The sequence below is a fragment of the Chelonia mydas genome, chromosome 5, assembly GCF_015237465.2.
Source record: "Chelonia mydas isolate rCheMyd1 chromosome 5, rCheMyd1.pri.v2, whole genome shotgun sequence".
Taxonomy (NCBI): domain Eukaryota; kingdom Metazoa; phylum Chordata; order Testudines; family Cheloniidae; genus Chelonia; species Chelonia mydas.
In genome coordinates this window covers 58,476,532-58,498,988 of record NC_051245.2, presented here as the reverse complement: position 1 = coordinate 58,498,988, position 22,457 = coordinate 58,476,532, and the positions used below count along the sequence as shown (strand labels likewise).

Sequence of the window (22,457 nt, the reverse complement as noted above, 5' to 3'; positions counted from 1 at the left end):
ATAGGAAATGGTGGCAATTTTATATAATTGGGAAAACTTTTAAAAACACTTGAATAATATTGTGAGAGTTGGCAGCTCTATGACTCCAATAAGGTGTGACACTCAAGAGTGCTAGTAAGAGACTACAGTTACAGACTTCCTGTGCATTAAGGTGGACTGGAGATACTCTGAACAGATGGGCCTGTGATTTAAAATGGCAGGGCAAATATTTTGCTTCCTATTTTTCTCCACCACCACCACCACCACCCCCCCCCGCCCCGCTTTTTTTGTTGCTTCTTGCTGCAGCCTTCTTGCCCCAAGACGGGTTTCAGCTATTGCCACTACCCAGGCCCCAAGTTAGTTTCAGGTGTATGCAAACCAGGGTTTCAAATTAATTTTTAAAATTTATAAATTGAGTAGCTGCTGACAGGCATGTATTAGTAGTGATAGGAGATGAAGGGGAAAGAACAGGCAAGTGTCTGGGAAAGGGCATGAGGAAGAAGGGGGGAAATGCAGTGGACTGGGAGGGGAACTTGTTGTTATGCACGTGTGCTGTTGGAATTGAGGGCTATGAGAGGTAGGAATCTGGTACAACATGAAAGTGGGATGAAGTGTAGGTGAAAGGGACAAGGGAGCTAAGAAGGGCAGTGCAGAGTTGCAGATGACTAGGGGACATGAAGGAGGATGCAGAGAGGTGCAGAAAACAGAAGATTGCCATTTAGGTAAACTTCAAATGCTTAGCATTTTCCAAATATAAAACTTTTGTGGGTTTTTCAAAAGAGCTCAGAATTGGATGTAACTCTGATAGCATTAAAGTCCGTGGCAAAGCTTCCACTGACTTCAGTGGGAGCAGAGGTAGGAGAACACTGAGTGCTTATGAAAATCCCAGCCCAAGCATTTAACATTTTCATGTGGAAAAATTTTCCCCTTCTGTTCCCTTCACCATCTTCCACCCCCAAATTTTCAAATACATATAAAAATAACAAAGTACTAGCACTTTTGAAAATCCCCATTCCTATTCAAAGAACCAATTGCCAGTAAAATCCTAGCAATTTGTTATTATGTTCAATTCATATATTGCTGAGAATTTGAGGAGGTTAAATGAAATGTGAGTTGATGGTGTGAGTCAGGTAAAATGAGTTGATGAAATGTACTGCTGTTCATTCCAGACATTTTAACATTTAACATTGGGCTGTTTTGTTTTATTTTTTAAGATATTGTCTTTTTGTAAAGAAAACATGATTGGTGGGTGGGTGGGTATGTATGTGTTAACTGGTCACAAGTGAAATACTCTTTCAACCTTAACTCTTTAATGACAATCTGCTAATTCTCGGTAATATCCACATGGTCATCATCAAATGAATATCTCCTTAATCTCTTTTTATATTTTTATGTAATGGTTCTCAGTTGAATTAGGTGAATTGCTCTTTATAAAAGTTTATCCCAATAAAATTTCACTTTTTTCAGGCAATAGGGAAGAATTTTATAATAATAAAAATTCCTGCTTAAAGGGAAAAAGTATTGTCTCATGTTTAAAGCAGGATCATGAGACATAAGTTCTGGGCTCTTCTCACAACTCTGCTACTGACTCAAAGTGTAACTCATTTCCTATATGTTTACATGTATACTCTGCCTGAGTGCACAGAGATAAAACAAGGCTTTGAGATCCTAGGATGAAAGATAACTAGAGAAATACAGTATTATTAAACTTACTTTATGTGAGGCTATTTTAAAATAATTCAGTTATGTGGTATTGTATACATTTCTCTCCTTTAGAAAATATTGGGGTACCTGAATTGGCTTTAAAAAATCAACATGGAAAAGAAACAACTAGTACATAAACTTAAAATTGATTTGATCTGATCATCTCTGAACATGGTTGAGATTGATTAAAAGTTTAAAGTAGTATATGTAGTAGCTGAGTGTTAGTTATCTAGGCCTCATTCTGAGCTGGCTCAGCCCCTACTGAAAATCGTAGCTATCGAGGGCACTGAGCATGTTGCTGGATTTGTAACTTTCCAGCAACAGGTTAGCTGGAAAAAATCTGTAAAATTTGGCACTGGAACAAGAAATATCTGAACCTGTCACCCGTGAGCAGTCTCAAAGGGCAAGCTGCTTTGCATGAGCTAATTAACCTTAGGAAATAATTACACAAATATGCAAATGTTGTTTAGATAATTCCCTGTGTTATCAGCTCAGGTAGTCCATCATAACAGCAGACCTTGCAATGTCTAGGTGTTAGAATCTGGCATAGTTGATAAGGCTTTGGTTCCTGCCTCACTTCAGCGAGGTATTTCACAATTAATGACTGCAATATTACATTAGTAAATTCAACCTGTATTCTGAATGCAGCAGAACATAGCACTGTATTTACTGTATGCACACTGCTTATCTGTGTACTCTAATGGCTTGATTCATTAAAATGTTATATATTTTACAACTCTTACACGGGCAAACTATACAATATTGCAAAAACGACAAACAAAAAAATGAGGCCACTCATTATGTTATTTGCAAAATAGACTTGCCAGAGAACATGCCCACAATCATTTGTTTGTTTCTGATAGAGTTACAAGGTAAAGTATTTTACCTGCTATTTGCAACAGTACAGCTGAATTTTCTCATAGTGCAAGCAGTATATTATATCGGCTTGGAACAGAAGACTTTTGGCAGCATTTTATAAAACAATGCTTCTTGTTAACATTCTACAGATTCTGAGATGTTGTTAATATGAATATGCAATACATAATTGTTATCTAGGTCAAAACTGGACAAAACAGTACCAAGGATAACAAAAACAAGACTATGACATAATATATTTTCATGTTAGCTGATAAATTTTATGATTCTGAGAAAAGGAAGGAGTGAGAGCAGCAGAATGAGGATAAGAGACTTTTTTTTTAAAAAAGCAGACTTTAACAGACTCAGAGAACTGGTAGGTGAGGTCCCATGGGAAATGAACCTAAGGGAAAAAGGAGTTCAGGGGAGCTGGCAGTATCTCAGGAGAGAATATTAAAGGCAAAGCTGCCATCTATCCTGATGCAAAGGAAAGATAGGAAGAATAGTATGGTTATCCCCATTGTTCAGGTCCCTATGTACCACTTCAGTGGTGAAAAGAGCCTAGAACCTGTCCATATGTGGCCTGCTGAGAATTCCCCCAGCATGGGAGAGTTCTTAACGTGCATTCAGGTCCTGTGCTCAGGCATGAAGGATGCACTAGAGCAGGGGTGGTCAAACTTACTGAGTGTGCGAGCCGCATATGACAATCTTCAGAAGTTTGAGAGCCGGGGTGCACCTGCCTATGCTCGGGGCTTCAGCCCTGAGGAAGGTGCCTGACGGGGCTTGAGGCGTCAGCCCCATTGCTGCTGAAGCCCTGAGTCCTGGCAGGCGCACCCTGTCGGGCAGAAGCCTCTAGCCCACCACCCCACTGTAAGGCAGAGCTCCTGAGCTCCCCCCCACCTCCCAGTCTGGTAGGTGGAAAATGGGGAGGGGGGCATGAGCTGCACTTTAACAGTAAAAGAGGCGCATGTAGTTCATGAGCCAGTTTGGCCACCCCTGCACTAGAGTCAGAGGAGGCATGGCCAGGGCATTGCTGCACTCTGACTTTTCTCAGAGAGTGTACAGTCTTTAGTCCTAGATATAGGTATAGATTAGAGCAGCCTCTGATTTTTCTAACCTATGCCAGGACCTGAGTCAAGGCCAAGTTGATCAGAGGACTAGGGAGACATAACTTGTTCTTTGACCCTTGCTCCAAGTCTGCTGCTTCAAGCAGCTCTCAGATACAGCAGAAGATCTGGCCTAGGAATATTAAAATTGCTTTAGAAATATTAATTTATCATTGTCATATTATTTTCATTAAATGTACTGTTAAATTACTGTGATTAAACTTTTTGCATTAGAATGAAAAGCTCCAAGTTAACAATTTATGACCATTTTTTGAGGCAATAGTCATTTGGTTTGGAAAGCTAGTCTGTTTTTGTATATTGCTAATGGGTAGTATTTAAAAAATATAAAGCAATACTTTGAGTGTTCATTTTTATCTTAGCCAAAAAAGCTTAATGCTACTTCTACTGGAAACATCTGGTGATCCTTTTGTTGTTGAAAAGGAACTGTTCCATGTGGCAAAAACAGGTTATCTGATAATCCTATGTTCCTGTCATTAACCTCCCCAGAACCTCATAGATGGGTATCTGTGTTCCAATTACCTTTTTGAATCAGGAGTGGGGTTTTTTAGCTAGCTTCTGAAACTGTGTAATTCCTTTAATATGCTGTATAAACTACAATAGTAGTGAAATAAAGATGGTCATTAAGACAGGTTCAAATTTCATTATTTATTAGGGAATTAAATGGCATGTTAAATCCTATTCATAATATATTATTTCTTTAAAAAATGAATTGTGTAAAATTTTTCATAGTAGCAGCAAATTGCAAATTAGGCATCAGATATTTTAGGGTCTGAGGCAGGTACTCTGCCCTCCACCTGAGCAGAGCTCAGCTGCAGTGGAGAGGGGAGAGGGAATGTGAGCACTTCATGATTGTCAGGCACCCAGCCCCAACTTAAATTAAAACTGCAGAGGAGCAGCTCTAATTTACGTTACTCTCGTAATGTCACTCGATGACCTTGTGCCAATGGATGAGCTCCACTTTGTCATACCCCGACAATGTCTCTTCACTTTCCTTACACCAGGAGTTGGGAGGCTGCTGGCACAGGAAGCAGAATATTGCAGTCTATATTCCAGCCATTTTGCATTGTATAAGCAGCACTTTAGAGGCCCTAGCAGGCTGGAGAATCTGACCCTCAAACTTTTAAACTAGAATAACTTCTTAAATTCTCTGATATTTATATGGATGGAAAGTTTTGCAAAATTTCTTAGCTGATCTGAGTGGGCTGCTTCTAAATTTCAAGTGGTAAATACAAGGCAAGAAATGTTAAAACCCCCCCAAATATTCTCTTTTTTAAGCAAGATTCAGATAAGTTAGTCAAACAAACGTGACTCTACAAAATCTTTCTTCAATGAGTCTAACCATAATTTGTACGAGATAGGCAAAACTAAATGTAAAATGCACAAAAAATCTGCTTTTAAGCCAAAAGTCACCAGAGACCAATTTAATCTAAAGTTTATATTAAGGAATTTATTTCAGTTGAATGTCAGAATAAAAAACAAAAACAAAAATTAGTAGTAATCATACTACATTGGCGGCAGCATTTTCAAATTTGGATGCCTCAGGATAGGCACATAACATCTATTTAGGATCCTGAATAAATTATTTGATTTTCAGAGTGCTGAATGCCCATGGCTGTTATTAACTTCAATACCATTGAAAGTCAAGCCATTTATTTAGGCACATAACTATGGGGTTTAGATATCCAACTTGAGGTATGTATGATGGAAAATTTTGACCTGGGCTTCTATAGCAGCCTTCTAGTCAATGATCTCAAAATACTTTACAAATGACAATGAATAAAGCCTCACAACTGCCTTATGAGGTAGGTAATATAACCTTTCACTCCCTTTTTATGTGGTCATAGAGAAAATTACGGAAAGTATGACAAAGAGGCCTGTACTTCATTAAGTAACTTAACAAGTTAACATGTAAAGGCAGGATATTCTGGTAGCAGTAAAAGAATGGGAAGTAACAGCTACCTTGGATTGGCACCTTCTGTACTGAAATTCCAGTACTCAGCACCCTAATTTATCCAAGGCCAGACAGACCCACTTAATCCTCAGACCCTGATGGGACTGACATAAATTCAAATTCCAAAGAGCCTGGCAGTTCTGTGGAGACTGCAGTGCCTAACTCTCTGTTAGATAGCCCACTCCCTCTTACATGGCAGCAGCACTGGTTTGTTTTTTTCCCAGAAAGTTGCTTGAAATCCTGACCATAGACTATCATACAGTCATTGAAGATTAGGGTTGGAAGAGACCTCAGGAGGTCATCTAGTCCAATCCTCTGCTCAAAGCAGGATCAACACCAACTAAATCATCCCAGCCAGGGCTTTGTCAAGCCGGGCCTTAAAAACCTCTAAGGATGGAAATTCCACCATCTCCCTAGGTAACACATTCCAGTGCTTCACCACCCTCCTCGTGAAATAGTTGTGATGGGTTGGATCACAGAAACCCTCTTGGGGATGTCAACTGGTTGCCAAGACTACTTCTGCCCCTGGTTTCCCTGCCAGCTTGGGACTCCAGAACCCTGCCTGGATGTGCCAGACACACTTGCTGGACACAAACACAGACCCAGGTCTGAACCACATCCCACAAACTGCCTTAACTGAAAGCATCTTAAGAAGTCTTTCTTTCTTTAACACTCAGATGCCCAACTCCCAGTGGGGTCCACACCCCAAATAAATCCGTTTGACCCTGTATAAAGCTTATACAGGGTGAACTCATAAATTGTTCGCACTCTACAACACTGAATGAGAGATATGAACGGCTGTTTCTCTCCTCCTGCCCCCCCCCCCGCTATTAATACATACACTAGGTTAATTAATAAATAAAAAGTGATTTTATTAAATACAGAAAGTAGGATTTAAGTGGTTCCAAGTAGTAACAGACAGAACAAAATAAATTACCAAATAAAATAGAGCAGGCAAGTCTATGCCTAATACAGTAAGAAAACTGAATACAGATAAAACCTCGCTCTCAGAGGTGTTCCAGTAAGCTTCCTTTTACAGCCTAGTCTCCTTCTAGTCTCACCCCCTCTAGTTCCAGCAATCACTCTCACCCCCTCTAGTTACTGTCCTTTGTTCCAGTTACTTTCAGGTATCCTTTGGGGGTCGCTATCTCTTGAGCCAGCTGAACACAAAATGGAGGGGTCTCCCAAAGGTTTAAATAGACTTTCTCTTGTGGGTGGATACCCCTCCCTCCCCCTGTGCAGAATTCCAGCTACAAGATGGCATTTTGGAGTCACGTGGGCAAGTCACATATCCATGCATGACTCAGTTTTTACGGGCAGCAGCCATTGCCCACATGCTATCTTCTCCAGGAAGACTTCTTGTGTGGATTGGAGCCTTCCAAGATCCATTTTTTGTTAAGTGTTTCTTGATTGAGCACTTAATTTGCACATTCCTTTCTCAAGAAGCTAACCAAATGCTTTACTAAGGCTACTTAAAAATCAATCAAGTACACAGCCAATATTCATAACTTCGAATACAAAAATGATACATGCATACAAATAGAATGAATAGATTCAGTAGATCATAACCTTTACAGAGATATGTTACATGGCATATGTAGCATGAAATATATTCCAGTTATGTCACATATACATTCATAAGCATATTTCCATAAAGCCTTATGGGGTGCAGCGTCACAATAGTGTTTCCTAATATCCAACCTAAACCTCCCCACACTGCAACTTGAGACCATTGCTTCTTGTTCTGTCATCTGCCACCACTGAGAACAGCCTAGCTCCATCCTCTTCAGGGAGTTGAAGGCAGCTATCAAATCCCCCCTCACTGTTCTCTTCTGCAGACTAAATAACCCCAGTTCCCTCAGCCTCTCCTCGTAAGTCCTGTGCCCCAGCCCCTTAATCATTTTATTTGCCCTCTGCTGGAGTCTCTCCAATTTGTCCACATCCTTTCTGTAGTGGTATGCAATACTCCATATGTGGCCTCACCAGTGCCGAATAGAGGTGAATAATCACTTCCCTCGATCTGCTGGCAGTGCTCCTACTCATACAGCCCAATATGCCGTTGGCCTTCTTGGCTAAAAGGGCACATTGTTGACTCATATTCAGCTTCTCATCCACTGTAATCCCCAGGTCCTTTTCTGCAGAAGTGCTGCTTAGCCAGTCAGTTCCCAGCCTGTAGTGGTGCATGGGATTGTTCCTTCCTAAGTGCAGGACTCTGCACTTGTCCTTGTTGAACCTCATCAGATTTCTTTTGGCCCAATCCTCCAATTTGTTAAGGTCACTCTGGACCCTATGCCTACCCTCCAGCATATCTACCTCTCCCCCCAGCTTAGTGTCATCTGCGAACTTACTGAGGGTGCAATTCATCCCATCATCCAGATCATTAATAAAGATGTTGAACAAAACCGGCCCCAGGACCGACCCCTGGGGCACTCCTCTTGATACCGGCTGCTAACTAGACATCGAGCTGTTGATCACTACCCATTGAGCCAAACAATCTAGCCAGCTTTCTATCCACCTTGTAGTCCATTTATCCAGTCCATACTTCTTTAACTTGCTGGCAAGAATACTGTGGGAGACTTTACCAAAAGCTTTGCTAAAGTCAAGATATATCGCATCCACCACTTTCCCCGTATCTGCAGAGCCAGTTATCTCATCATAGAAGGCAATCAGGTTGGTCAGTCATGACTTGCCCTTGGTGAATCCATGTTGACTGTTCCTGATCACTTTCCTCTCCTCCAAGTGCTTCAAAATGGATTCCTTGAGGACCTGCTCCATGATTTTGCCGGGATTCTCTTTCTTCCCTCTTGCCTTTTTCCAGTCATCCAGAACCTCCCCCAATTTCCACGAATTTTCAAATGGCTCTGCAATCACAACAGCCAACTCCCTCAGCACCCTTGCATGCATTAGATCTGGACCCATGGACTTGTGCATGTCCAGCTTTTCTAAATAGTCCTAGTCCTTTTCTAATAGTCTAAATAGACCAGCTTCAAAGTAAAATTATTCTGATACCTATTGTAAAGAAATAGCTTTCACTTTAAAATATATCACTTCATTCAATAGCGTTCCTCTGTCCCTGATCCTCTTTTTATGCTATCTGTGGGTTAGCAGTGTGTACAGAACAATACAATGTATTTTGCATTCATGTATGTAGTGTTGTTGTATCCTTGTTGATCCCAGGATATTAGAGAGACAAGGTGTGTGAGGTAATATCTTTTGTTGGACTAACTTCTGTTGGCGAGAGAGACAAGCTTTCGAGCTCCACATTCTAGCACTTCACCTTGAAGGGTCCCTTAGAATATGTTCTAACCACTTATGCTAAACTATTGGTTCAATCCTGTATTTAGCTGTGACCCTTGAGTACCTTTCCCAGACCTGATGAAGAGCTCTATGTAGTTCGAAAGCTTGTCTCATTCACTAACAGAAGTTGGTCCAATAAAAGATGTTACCTCATCCACTTTGTCTCTCTATTTTACACTAAGGCACTTTAGCAATAAAAAAGAAAAACAGAAGTTATAGTCCAAAGTAACTAATTTTAGACAGACCCTCTTTTTGCTTTTGTATATAAAAAAAATAATCTTGAATTGAATCTTCATGCTGGAATGTATGAAATCGAACAGTTAATTATTTGGTTTATCGGACTGTTGGTTTTGCTTTAATCAGTGGGAGTTATTTGTAGATTTCTAGACTCACTTGATTTCTGGATCCTTTGGAAGCTTCCAGCTGTAGTCCTAAGATTGTATGCTTTTGCCCTAATGGTACACAGAATAATAAAAATGGTGTGCACCGGGATTTGACGCACAGTTTTTAACTAAAAATAACTGATCCTTCTTTCCCTTTGTCAGAGCTCAGAACTTGGTTAAATTGCTTTTACAATAATTAATTTTATTCTCGATTAAAAACTAACTCTAAGTCTCATTCACTTGACTAAGGAAAACTCCTTAGCTATTATTATTTTATTGTATTGTGTTATTTATAGTACCATAGCTCCTAAACTTTTCCTAGAGAAAACCTTTTGTTTCAACATTTTTCTTCTATAGCAATCCCAGTTAAAACATACATAACTCCCCTTAATTAACCTCCAGACCATACTGCTCTATTTTATCTTAAACAAATCTCTAGAGGGGAAAAGTGATTCATTTGCAAGCCTCTGCTTTGCTAATAGAAGCAAAAACACATTCCAGTCTGTCTTTACTTAGACCCAGATCATGTATTTGGATTCAAGTGGTCGGAGTCTTGTATCTTCATGTTCAAATTGGAGAACCAGAGTTGAAAGACAGAAAATATCCCTTCCCTTGCATGGAGATGAACGCAGCTCTTGATACCTAATAGGTTGACACTTCATTGTGTCATTGAGAGTCAGCCAATCAATAATAAGAATCTGCCCAGGTCTAAGGAACTTTGTGGCTGTTTTGAAAATTTGATAAATATTTCCTATCCTGTTACCAGTCCGACCTTGTATATTAAAAGGTAGGAGTAAAGCTTTGTTCTCAGTTTCCGCTAGTTAAAACAACAGCAGATAAAAGTTTCAAAATTGTCCATGTGATTTAGGAGCCTAATTGCTTTATTCCAAAGTGATTTAGGCACTTGGGACCCTAAGTCTCATTGGGACATAGGCTCCTAAGATGCCTACATCATTTTTGAAAAAGGGACTTAAGCTCATTTTTGAAAATTTTACAGTCTATCTACAATGTATATGAATAATTAACGTTAAAATCTTTAGAATCCTATGGCTACCTGTTGTCCTCACTGCTGTTTACTTACTTGTGATTTTTATATCACTTATTAATGGCTTTTCAACTAAGGAAGTGCTGCTTAGTATCAGGCATTTCATGTTTATTACATTAATACTTGATTAAGAGGTACTAATACTAAGAGGTAAGTGAGGCTCAGAGAGATTAAAAACCTTGCTGATAGACACATAGAAACAGAGGTTAGTAACAGAGGTAGGAATGTACAGCATAGATATTCTGATCACCAGTCCTTTGGTTTTAACTAGTAGGGGAGAGCAAATTCTCTAACTCCCAGGCCCCAAAATAATGAGTATTACTAGAAAATGGTCAAGGCCTGCTCTATCTGCATTGTATATTAGCTTGTAATTGCAAAATAACATAGAATAAGTATGGTTTAAAAATTCAGCTAGGTCATTATGCAATTAGACCATATCCTTTATTGTTAGAACATGTAGATGTATCGCAGCAGTGGAAAAAATACTAGAGAGTGAGATGAAGCTTCTGTTTTATTATTGTTCTTATTCTCTTTATTGGATTAAGTCTTAACTTCATACAAACAAAAACTTTTTAGTGAACAAATATTTGATGCAAAGTTGTCAAAAGTTTGAATCTGATCAGCATCTCTGGCCTGCTGGGTGACTTTGGGCCAGTCAAGTCATTCTTTGCTTCCGTTTCCCCATCTGTAAAATGGGGATGACGATACTGACCTCCTTTGTTAAAGAGCTTTGAGATCTACTGAGGAAAAGCGTATATAAGAACTAAATATTATTATTGTTATTCTGTATTAAATTTGCGTGAGGCTGTTTAGCTGAAATGCCATTATAGTGCTTAGACTTCCTGTAACTGCACAATTTTTTGTTTACATTCAAAGAAAGCAGATTTTTGCAGTCTTTAAATCACATTCTCAGGGTAGTTTTGTTTTTGTTTTGATTTTTTTTAAAGCAAGGATGAATCAATGAATTTTTGTGACACTAGCACAAATGTATTTGTGGTTTCTTTGAACAAAACCTTTTAACAATTAGGAATATGTTGCCTGTAGACAAAACTGTCAGTTTGCAAAAGATTATAGTGAATAATATACTTCTCTGTGTAGGATAATGGCTCTCCTGAAGAACATGCAATTTATGTGTGGGACCACTTTATTGCCGAGTCAGCAGCTGAAAACGTATTTTTTGTCGCTCACAGTTATGGTGGACTTGCATTCGTAGAGTTGGTAAGTGTTGACTTTTCCATTGCCCTATTTGCTGAGGGCTTTCACATATCTGAAGAAGTTAAATTTAATGTTCTCTTTCCAAAGAGGGTGGACAATTTAGAACTCTAAACAGCTTTTCACATGGTATGTTTAGGTTTTAAAAAAAAAATTAAAAACACTGTTTTTTCCTCTGTTGATTATTTACCGAATTAGATGTCAGTCACACAGGGCTTCATGCTTATAGAAGCCAGGGAAGCCCAAACCTGTGGATCCTAACTGGTGGTATGTATGCAAAAAAAGGGAGAATACAGCTTCTGTCGTGCTCTGTGAGTTCTGGATTGGGGTTGAATACATGTAAGTACAATGTGTAATGCTCACTGGGTCAGTGTTGTTTTATATGATTTCCTCCAATGCAGTTTGGAACTCAAGTGAGGGAACTTGGAGGCACCTATTGACAGGGAAACTCATAGAGGACCTGATCCAAAGCCCATTAAAGTCACGGGAAAGACTTCTGTTGATTTCATTGGGCTCTGGATCAGTCGCAGTGTGAAGGAAGTACAGGAAAGAGTGTGGACGCAGATTTTGCCACTTCCATGGAAGGCAAACTTGCATATCACTTTCTATGAAAGCATTAGAAGGAAACTGCCTGTTTAAATTCACAGAATTTATAATGGCTCAATGGGACAACTCATGTGCATAAAATTAAGCATATACATTAGTGTTAGCAAGTTCAGGGCCAAAATGTTCAAGCAATTTTGCACCTTGATTCAAAGCCACGGGAGGACATCACAATTGCACTACTGATAAGTTGGGTTGCTGTGTTTATGTAGTTAAAGTTTTTTGACTGTTTTGCTACTCTGGGAGAAGATAGACGTGTGAGCACCTCTGGTCAAGAGAAGAAATGCTTATATGATTCAAAGATTTTAACAGTTCTTGTTGATTTTTTTTTCTATGGAAATTGAGGCTATTTCAGTTCTCTCATTGCTTCCACAATCTTTCTTTAAATAGTCTGTATGTGTGCACGTGTTGAAACCTGAGAATGATGTAGCTGATCGAATCCCACAAATGTTTTACAGTCCTGTCAGTAAATTGTACAAATTTACTTTTATTTCTCAAAACAAAATATATCAAGATACCGAGTTTTGTAGTTGTAAATTATCCTGTGTGTAACACATCTTGACTGTTCATTTTGACCTATAATTGCTGCTGCATAAACTGATTGTATAACGTGAGCTCTTTTCAATTATGTCATATGATTTGGATTCCTTATATACTGTAATAGTATGAAATATCTATTTCCTTTGCTTTTGTGAACTGTGAAGTTTCAAATGCTCAGATTGTTGGATTATCTTGGTGTGCTTAAATTTTGAAACTGAAATATCTGTAGAATTCAGTAGGTTTTGTCAAGTAATACTGTTTGGGTCACTGGATGCATACAAATATATTTTATGCACATTTTTGAGTTAAAAGAAAAAAGAAAAGGAGTACTTGTGGCACCTTAGAGACTAACCAGTTTATTTGAGCATGAGCTTTCGTGAGCTACAGCTCACTTCATCGGATGCATAGCTATGCATCCGATGAAGTGAGCTGTAGCTCACGAAAGCTCATGCTCAGATAAACTGGTTAGTCTCTAAGGTGCCACAAGTACTCCTTTTCTTTTTTCTTTTTACGAATACAGACTAACACGGCTGTTACTCTGAAACCTGTCATTTTTGAGTTAGCATTTCTTAATATAAGAAGTCAGGAAATACAAAGTGTGTTTGATAATGTTGTTAAATTTTAATAAACAAAGCACTTACTTGAAGGTATTTTGGAATTTTAGTGAGTAAAGTTCTTTCTATCACATTTCAGTCAATGGCTTGAGATGGCGTGGGTAACAGATGACCAATGTGTCATTCCCATTTTGCCTGTTTCTCTCGTCACACTGGTGGATATTTCTCCACTTTTGTTCTAGTTTAATATGAAGCACACAGATGTTTCAGAACAAGACTTGACTTCTGACCTTGGGGCTTCTAGGGTCAGGGTGCTCAGGGCCTGTGAAATTATCACAAGCTGAGCTAAAGTTTTTCTCCATCACAGGAAGTAACCAGTAAGCAAGAAGTTAAAAAGGAGCTTTGTCATAGAGACAAGATGGTCTCAGTAAGGGTCAGCTTCTGTAGTCTGCGATCTCCACAGGAGGTGCATGCATGGGAGGAAGAATATAATATATAACTACTGGCACATCACATATCTGTCATGGAAAACTAGACCTGAGAAGTATATTTAATGTAATAGTCCTTATTTTTTTTTTTAAAATTGTGATTAACACCTATTTTTGCATTCACTGTTAAATAAATAAATCAGAAAACTTATTTTTATGTATTGGTTTTGTTGGCAGTAGACGTTTAGATTGGGGGTTGCCCCGAATTATAATAGAAACAAACATTGAACTACAATAATAAAGGTTTTATTTTTACCATAATATTAAGTGGTCAGATTTGCTTAATATTTTTGTTCTTTCCTTCCCTAGAAAATATTTTCGCTAAGAAAGTTTCAGCTTGTTTTTAAAAGAGGTTTTTAGTAACTAGAAAAATGATGCTTCTAACCTTTTTGCTCTATCCATCCCCAAAATGCTATTCTGTAATCCTGAAGAGTAGCAATAAAGTAAATATAGTAGCTTGTGGAGAATTAATGTCCTAGAGAAAATAGTCATATTCATTCTCATTCTCTCTCTCTCTCTCACACACACACGTACGTACGTACGTACGTACGTACGTAAATACAGTAGTTATGTAGACTCCTTGTACACTTCTCATCTGTTTTCATTCCCCTTGCAGAGGGCAACATGAAACTTCTGTTTTTTACTTGGAATGTAGGGCCTTGCCTATGCCTTTTGCACCAGATTGTACCCACAGAGAGTAAAATAAACCACAGACTTTGAAATAAATGCCTTTTATACCTTGTGTTGGTATGCATGCAATGTATGCTGCTGAATGTGTTCTGATTGTTCACAATTATTTAATCACTGAAAATCTCTAGGTTTTCATTGCTTCCTTGGGGAATCCACTCTAAAAGTAACTGTCACTATAGAGTTAAAAGTCCAGAGACTTGACATTAAATGACAGTTAGATTGTGGCATTTAGTAACAGCCTATAGTGAAAGTAAAGTAAAGCTGCTTTTTTCTGCAGAAGGAGCAGGAGGCATTCAGCCTTACCAAGGCAGAATATCTTCAGGCACAAACTGGTTGCACCCTGTAACACGTTTAGCTGGTGCAGCCAGCCAGCTCTGTTCCATTTACTTCCCCCATGCACACTCCTGTTGGGTGACTTACTTTGGGATGGAAGCATTTTGGTAGCAGTCTCTGTGCTCCGCAAAGTGCTGGGGCAACAACTATGGCCAGCCCTCATGAAGTCTGAACAAAAAGGGGGAGCATCATTATTCAGTTGCCATTACTCTGTAGCTGTATAAGGTCTAGCTCACAGTCTAGCTTTTAATTTTGATTTTTGGTTGCCAAAGCAAAAAATCAAGATGTGATTTGCAAGATACTTATCTAACCAAGTTAAACTTTCCTAAAATTTTCCAATATTTGTCACAAGGTACATTATGGTATTTTTATTGTTATCCCAAACTTTTGCCTTTGTATGCACATGTAGGTGTTGATGTTTGAGATGTTAAGGAAAACAGAGTAAGTCTGCAACATCATGCTTGAATGTACAGAAACGGTTATCCTGTTACTGCAGCATAGGCACCCAATTCCTCTACCTTACTTGGTCACAATTACAAGGGAAATCATTGAAAGTGATTTAGCATGTGTGGGAAGTAAAGTTTCACCAATAAGTGTAATTAGTTATATTGTTTATAGTTTGAATTACAAGTAAGAATCATAAGACTACTACTAAAATGTATCTTAACATTTACTAATTAAAAATTTGTATAGTTGTAGTTTGAAATTAAATGTGCAGCAAACAGATGTCTAAAAAGTAAATTATTTTTTAAATACACAGTACTAAAAATAGTTGTAGGTCATGGTCTTTTCCTAATTACTGATTTTGAAAACTCAAAACCTGATTCATGAACATATATTATCAATCTTCCGTTATCCAATGCACAGTATATTTCAGCTGGGGATTTATTTTCCAAAGCAGCTTGCTGTACTTGATGGTAAACAATAGAATTTGCGCAACTCCTATGAAATTTAATAGAAAGTGAGATTTTTAAGTTGGAATCCTTTTATGTGTGGTCAGTGAAAAGAAAAAGACCTGCCACTGAGTCTTTCTGCCAGTTTTGTGGTGATACAATTTTACTTCATGTTATGAGAATGTTTTTCTGTCCCCTGTTCCTGTATGAAAGATCCACACATGTGTGAGGCCCTGAATGTGCAGTTGGATCCATGTAGTTGGATCCTTGTGCCTATGTGGACCCCCTGGGCCACCCTTGCAGATCCAATTACAGGACTGGGGCCTAACTGCGTATGCAGGAAAAAACAAATTCAGACAGACTAGTTTTCTGGTATCACTTTTAAAACAAATGCATTTCTATGCTTTTACCCTTACTGGGTGACGACTGCTCATATTTCAGAATCTCCAAAAGAATTGCCAGTCCCAGACTTTCAAAATCATTAATCAAGCCCCTCAAAATCAAGAGTTTGGCTTACAAATCATGAGATATTTTTAAATGATCATTTTGGCCTTTTTTTATTTGCCTTCTGCTTTTTGAACCTTTGAGATTCATATTGTCAAGTTTTTTACCACAATACCGAATGCTAGAAACTTCCTTTTTTGTTTTTAAATAAATCAATTCAGCTTTAAGAAAAACACCAGATAAACTTGTGAGAGATGGCAACATTATCTCAAATTTTCAGTGTTTGCTGTTGCAATGATTGTTCATCAGAGGGCAATCAGGGAATTAAACTTTGGTACATCAGCAAAGGAAAAGTAGTTGAACTGTCTTTTATTTAGATGAAAAACCACCCAACCCATTGTAGTCTTTGACTAAAGCGTTGTATGTATGTATTGATATTAAGTTGTAGATAACACACAGATTTTACCTATAGATTGTTAAAATAATTTTAAAGACATAGTAAAAAGCTGTAAAGTGCTGATGAGGTCAACATATTACATGAGTAGTTGAATTGCTATACATACTGTAGAGTGCTGTGCTTTTCATACGATAATCTTCCATTGAAAAGTGTTTAGACTCAGATTCACAAAAAATTACTATAGTTTGATTATATTAAACCGCAGTCCACTGAAATTACAATATCTGCATTCTTAGGCATATTTTATCTTTACATCAGCTTCCTGCTTCTGTTTTTCCTCTGCTTTCCCATTATTTGTAAGTCAATGGAAAGGAGACTTTGAATCTGTTTGCGCTGTACTAACAAGCGTTATTAAACTTTGTGTCCTTAAAATATATAGGTCAGATTCTCACCTGGCATAAATCAGCATAGCTCCATTGAAGTCAACCTGCTTTATTTCTTCAATTTGAAATCATTTTAAGGCCTTGATCCTGTAATATGATCCATATGAGTGGACACTGTGCCCTTGCAGAGCCCCCTTGACCTCAGTGGGACTCTGTGTTGGCAGATTGCAGATTGGGAGCTTTAGTGGTTGTGCTGTTAAACTGTTTCTGGCTTTTTGGGATCACCAAGACCAGTAAGGGGCTCAGTCATGGCCTGGCCTGTAACCTAGAGTACCTTTATGTTGTGCATCTTTAGTTCAGAGCCCAGACATCAGTAGCCAATCCACAAGCACACCCTGGCTTTCACCAGCCTAGTTATTCAGTTAGCACAACAGAGACTTGCTTGGAGTAAAAATAAATAATAGGTTTATTTAATAGAAAAATTAATAGATTCAAAGATAAGAGTAAGGGAGAGCAAACATATGTAGGTTACACAGAAAATAACCATAAAGATGCAACTTCAGCCTTTAAGCTTTCAGATTAGGTAAATCTCTTTTCTAATACAAGTTACCTATTGCCTCTGAACAGTTTCCCAGCATACCTGCTGTCCTAGAGGGGATCCAGTGTTTCATGGACCCCAGCACTGCCAAGTGACGGTCCCTCAGTTTCTGGATGAAGACCAGACTGTTTGAAGCCTTTTAAAGGGCTTTTTCCTCTCCTTTTTTTCTCTCTCTGACTATAGTGACTCATGGTTATTCAGGGTGGGGAGAATCTAGCTGGGATGTCTCCATGTCTTCCCATTAACTCTAATGGCCCATCATTTGTCTTTTCCTGAGCTGTACAGTGCTACGTGCTTGGCGGTAGTCTTGTCTGGCTGAGAAGGCAGCCCCTACTTGCTTGATTGCACCACCAATTATGAGCACAAAAATACATAAATCCCTAACCACGGTCTGTATACATATCTCATAATGATCATTAAGTTAGAACACTATAAGCTTTCATACTCAACATATTTTTATTGCACAATAATATGGTATACAATCAGCTGATTCAACCACTTATTCTGTGGGGTTCAAACCCCCTGTTCTCCCCTTGGGGTATGTGGACCTTGATTGTCCCACTGTGGCTAATTTATCATTAATTGAAACTTTATTATTTAATGTCCATTAAATTTGCTTTTTAAATTAAACACAATCTGAGCAACAAGTAATAATTGTACATGGGATACTGTCTATACATGATGCTTCCCTCCTCTGCCTAATCCATAATGGATCCTATCTTGAGGTGTGGCAGAGGGTACCCAGAATCTGTTGGTTGTTTTGGAATGGGTTTTAACATAAATCATAGACATGGGAAAGCACAAGGAGTACAAATTGAAGAAGCAGAAGAGTAGCACTACTGGCAGGCCAGGTGACTGGTTGCTTCTCCTTTAACAGCTGCATGGGAATCCGCTGAAGAGACTATAGTGTCCCAGATCAACCATAGCTAGGACACTGTCAACTCCCACAAAAGCAGCTTCCCCAACCTCTGTTGTTAACCAGGGTGCCAATCAGGACCTTGGAAATGGCAAAATTGAGCTCCAGGAAGGTCTTAATTTCCATTTAAAAACAAAACTTGATTGGGAGCTTATCATAGAGAAGTGTTCCATATTTCAAAAGTGTCAATAGGAAAAAGTAAAGCATACCAATGCTTTCATGTACTTGCAGTCATTAAATGGAATCAGAAAAAAAAAGCATCCTTTAACAAATATTGAATTTTGATTAAAGTTAAGGAAAGCAGCATGGACTAGTGCAAGGGTCAGCAACCTTTGACATGCGGCCCATCAGGGTAATCCGCTGGCAGGCCGCGAGACATTTTGTTTACATTGAGCATCCGCAGGCATGGCCGTCCGCAGCTCCCAGTGGCCACGGTTTGCTGTTCGTGATCAATGGGAGCCACAGGAAGAGGCGGCCCACCGACCAATGGGAGCTGCGGGAAGTGGTGGGCTGCAAGGACATGCTGGCTGCCGCTTCCTGCAGCTCCCATTGATCAGGAACAGCAAACTGTGGCCACTGGGACCTGCCTGCGGATGGTCAGCATAAACAAAATGTTTCGCGGCCTGCCATCACAGACCCATGCTAGGTGCTATAAAAACAGATAGTGGGAAACAGTCCCTTGCCTTCAAGAGCTTATAGTCTAAAAAGACATGGTCTAAAGGGAGCAGATAAAGAGATGAGGGGGGGAGGTTACAAAATACAAGTGAAGAGTTCATGGTATGATAGTCACATGTCTTGATTCACTTTTTGTTTTAATTTAAGTGCTATGAAATGTAGGCATCTGATTTTTTTAGCTCAACATCAACCCTATCAATGTTGCTGTTGAACTGGCAAAAGGGGTAACTACAATGCAAAGTGACAAATTTTTCTCCCTTCCCCAGGAGATGAATGTGCTGTGTCTGCAAGAACTAGAATGAGGGATAGTCTTGAGTTTGGATCCCCACTTGCTAACTTCACCTAGATCAGTTGCCCAGCCTCTTGTTATTGTTTCCTCTTAATCATTTTCTTATTTAATGTCTGGTGCTTGAAACACTCAGCTGAATCTATATTCTGCAAATTTACAGCATTTGTGCACTTTACCAGGTTCTTTCAAGAGGAGAAGGGCAATGTTTCATGGCTCAGAAATATGTACTGTATATTAATCATCTGCACTGCCATCATTAATATAGGTCTTAATGGCTAGTTCATTTTAATTTTCTACTTTAAAACCAATGTTGGAATGCTAATTATATGATGTATATAGAATCAGAGCCTTGTGGACGATAGAGATGGAAAAGACTTGTTAGATCCTCTAGTCTAGCTACTTGCAAATACAGGTTTGTACTCTACAATACAGGGTTTGACAGTCCCAAGCAAAGAAAGTCCCACACTTCCCTTCAGAGACTTTTCCACCGCCTAATTGATCTTGTTAATTATATCTTTTCAGCATTTCACTCCACTATTCTTAATTTAACTTTGGCATACTACACTAAAAAATCCCTTTCACACTGTGGTATAAAAAATCTTTGAGATATTTGCCAACTTTATGCCTGGCCCCTTTAGCCAAACTGTATATAGTTCTCTCTTCTAATTTTTTCTTGTAAATGTATTGCTTTCTTAACTTCTTAACCTCGTAAATATTTTTTCTGGTAATGTGCCCAGAATTTAACATGATATTCTAGGGGCAGTCACAACAGTCATATCAAGAAGGACTATTATCTCTCAGTTCCACGTCACGACCTTTTTTATTTACACAGTCCAAAATTGCAGTGGACTTCTTTCCAAACTCATGTCTAAATTGCTGTCCACTGTCATCCCTATGTCCCTTTCAATATTTCTGCTTCCCAGATTTCTCATTCCCATAGAGTATACATGTATGAAATTATTTCCCCCCAGATTTGTATTTTTCCAAGTTAAATCTGGTTTTGTGGTTTTCTGCATATCTCTATGGACTTGATGCAAGAACTTCTGATTGAGGGTCTGTGGCCTGTGTTGTGCAAGAGGTCAGACTAGATTATCATAATGGCCCCTTCTGTCCTTAAAATCTATGACTCTTGGAAAGTTGTTTTATATTATTTTTATGCCTTTACTACTGTTGGCAGTTTCTCCCAATTTGTATCACCTTCACATTTCATTAATTCCAGATCTTTAATGAAGATGCTACATAAAACAAGATTTGACACCTGTACCTACAATACCTGACAGACACTTCCCACCTATTTGTTATTTTGCACTATTTTTTGCCAGTTTAATTTCTATATGACAGTGTATCAAGCCAAGCCAGTTTGAATTTATTTTACATTTAAGATCCTGCGAGACACTACATCTGAATTCTTTACAAAAATGGAACTATATTGTATATACTATTGCTTTCCCATCATCCATTAATTCTGTAATTTTCTCAACAACAACATTTAAGTTTCTGTCAATACTTGCTCTTTATAACCATGTATACTGCTTATTACTCATGGTCAGAGCTGAAATAAGGAATAGAAATTATAGATTCATGCACAAAACCCTGCTCCTGAAAGTGTGATTAGATCAGAATCTCAGGTTTCATTTGGAGGGGAAAAATCTCTTTAAAAAAAAAATTGTGAATAAAACCTTGTACACATGAACTGAGAAAAACCAATGCAATGGTGTCTGCCTAAGTCTGCAGATAACCTGAAACAATTATTCATCGAGGTGTGAACGTTAATTCCAAGACCCACTGCTTTAGGAAGCTTTGCCAACGGCATCTCAGCACAGTAGTCAATGTATGGTAGTAGGAGGGACAAACAACAGGTTGAGTCCTCCTACTACCGCCCAACCAAGCAGTAGATCAGGAAGTTCGAATCCCTTAATAGCTATAATGCATGTCATCTGGATTAGCTGTTTTGTGTATGTTCAGATTTGCTAAGTACTGTCTGACCCACTGTCAGGATAGGACAGGATACTGGGCTTGATGGACCTTTGGTCTGACCCAGTATGGCCATTCTTACGTTATGTTCTTATGACCTGCTCTTTTTCAATAGTTAACAGATTTTACCTTCCTTGTTGGTTGTTCGATTTTCTTTTCTGTTGGCACAGTTTGTGGCATTTAGCCATAGACCTCACGGAGTGGAACCACCATGATGGGAGCTCGTGTCTTAGCAATAATAATCCCTCCCTAATATCCATGAAATACAGGGAAATAAACACTTGGATAAGAGTACTTTGAAGAGCTCTTTGGGAGTGATTTGGGTAACTGCATTCCTTTGGGCATATAGACTGTGATTGTCTTTGGTCCCTGTGTGGGGTCTGCAAGGGTGTGTGAGGGCATCCCTCCTGCTTCATGTTCCCATGCACCGACCAGGGATGATGTGGCTCTACTGTATCATTTTCTTGCTGAATACAGATTTAAGAAAGGCATTTAGTATCTCAGTAATGTTTGAATCGTCAGTAATTAATTTCTCTCCTCATCCATGAGTATATTCTGTCATGGTTCCACTCTATTCTATCACACTATTTTTCCCTCTATCACAGGTAGTGGCTCCTCTTTTATATCAAGCCCCTGCATCTACTCTACCATGGCATTCAACTCTCTGCCTTCTTCTATTTTCTGCTACTTTCTACCTCCAAGCATTTTGTTTCCCGATTCTGTCTTTAACGAGGACTACTTTCAAACAGAGCCACTTTTACAGTTTTGCAGTTCAGCTCTGTGTGTTTTGACAATGTAATGACTCCTCCTATCTACCTTTTCTTTCTCTGCCAGTCTTGACCAAATTAAAATGTGGCTTTTTCTCAACTTTCTTCAGCTAAATGTCTCAAAGACAGAAATACTGCTCTTTAGGAAGAGAACCGTCGTCAAATGTAACTCCAAATTCTCTATTTCCTTTCTTGAATTAGACCTCCTATTCACTTCTGCTATCCATAACCTTGGCTTTATGCTTCACAATCAACTTTGCTCCTGTTGGCTGAACTGTCTTTCAGTGCTAAATTGTCAATGAACACTATTGCCTCAACTCCACTTTTGCTGAAAGCCTCTTGCATACATTCATCACTTCT

The 22,457-nt window shown here is 38.8% G+C and overlaps 1 protein-coding gene across 18 annotated transcripts in view; it reads left to right on the top strand.

Moving 5' to 3' along the window:
* FAM172A (family with sequence similarity 172 member A) overlaps nucleotides 1-22,457 on the top strand; it is a 357,476-nt gene that overhangs the window by 192,845 nt on the left and 142,174 nt on the right. For 16 of the 18 annotated variants that reach the window (XM_043547397.1, XM_043547400.1, XM_037903228.1 and 13 more), the window contains one exon: nucleotides 11,440-11,559. In XM_043547397.1, coding sequence (XP_043403332.1) covers nucleotides 11,440-11,559 — 120 coding nt within the window. Of the gene's footprint in view, nucleotides 1-11,439; nucleotides 11,560-11,751; nucleotides 13,076-13,617; nucleotides 16,480-22,457 lie in introns of those variants that run through there. The other 2 variants (XM_043547402.1, XM_037903235.2) reach the window with 2 other exon arrangements.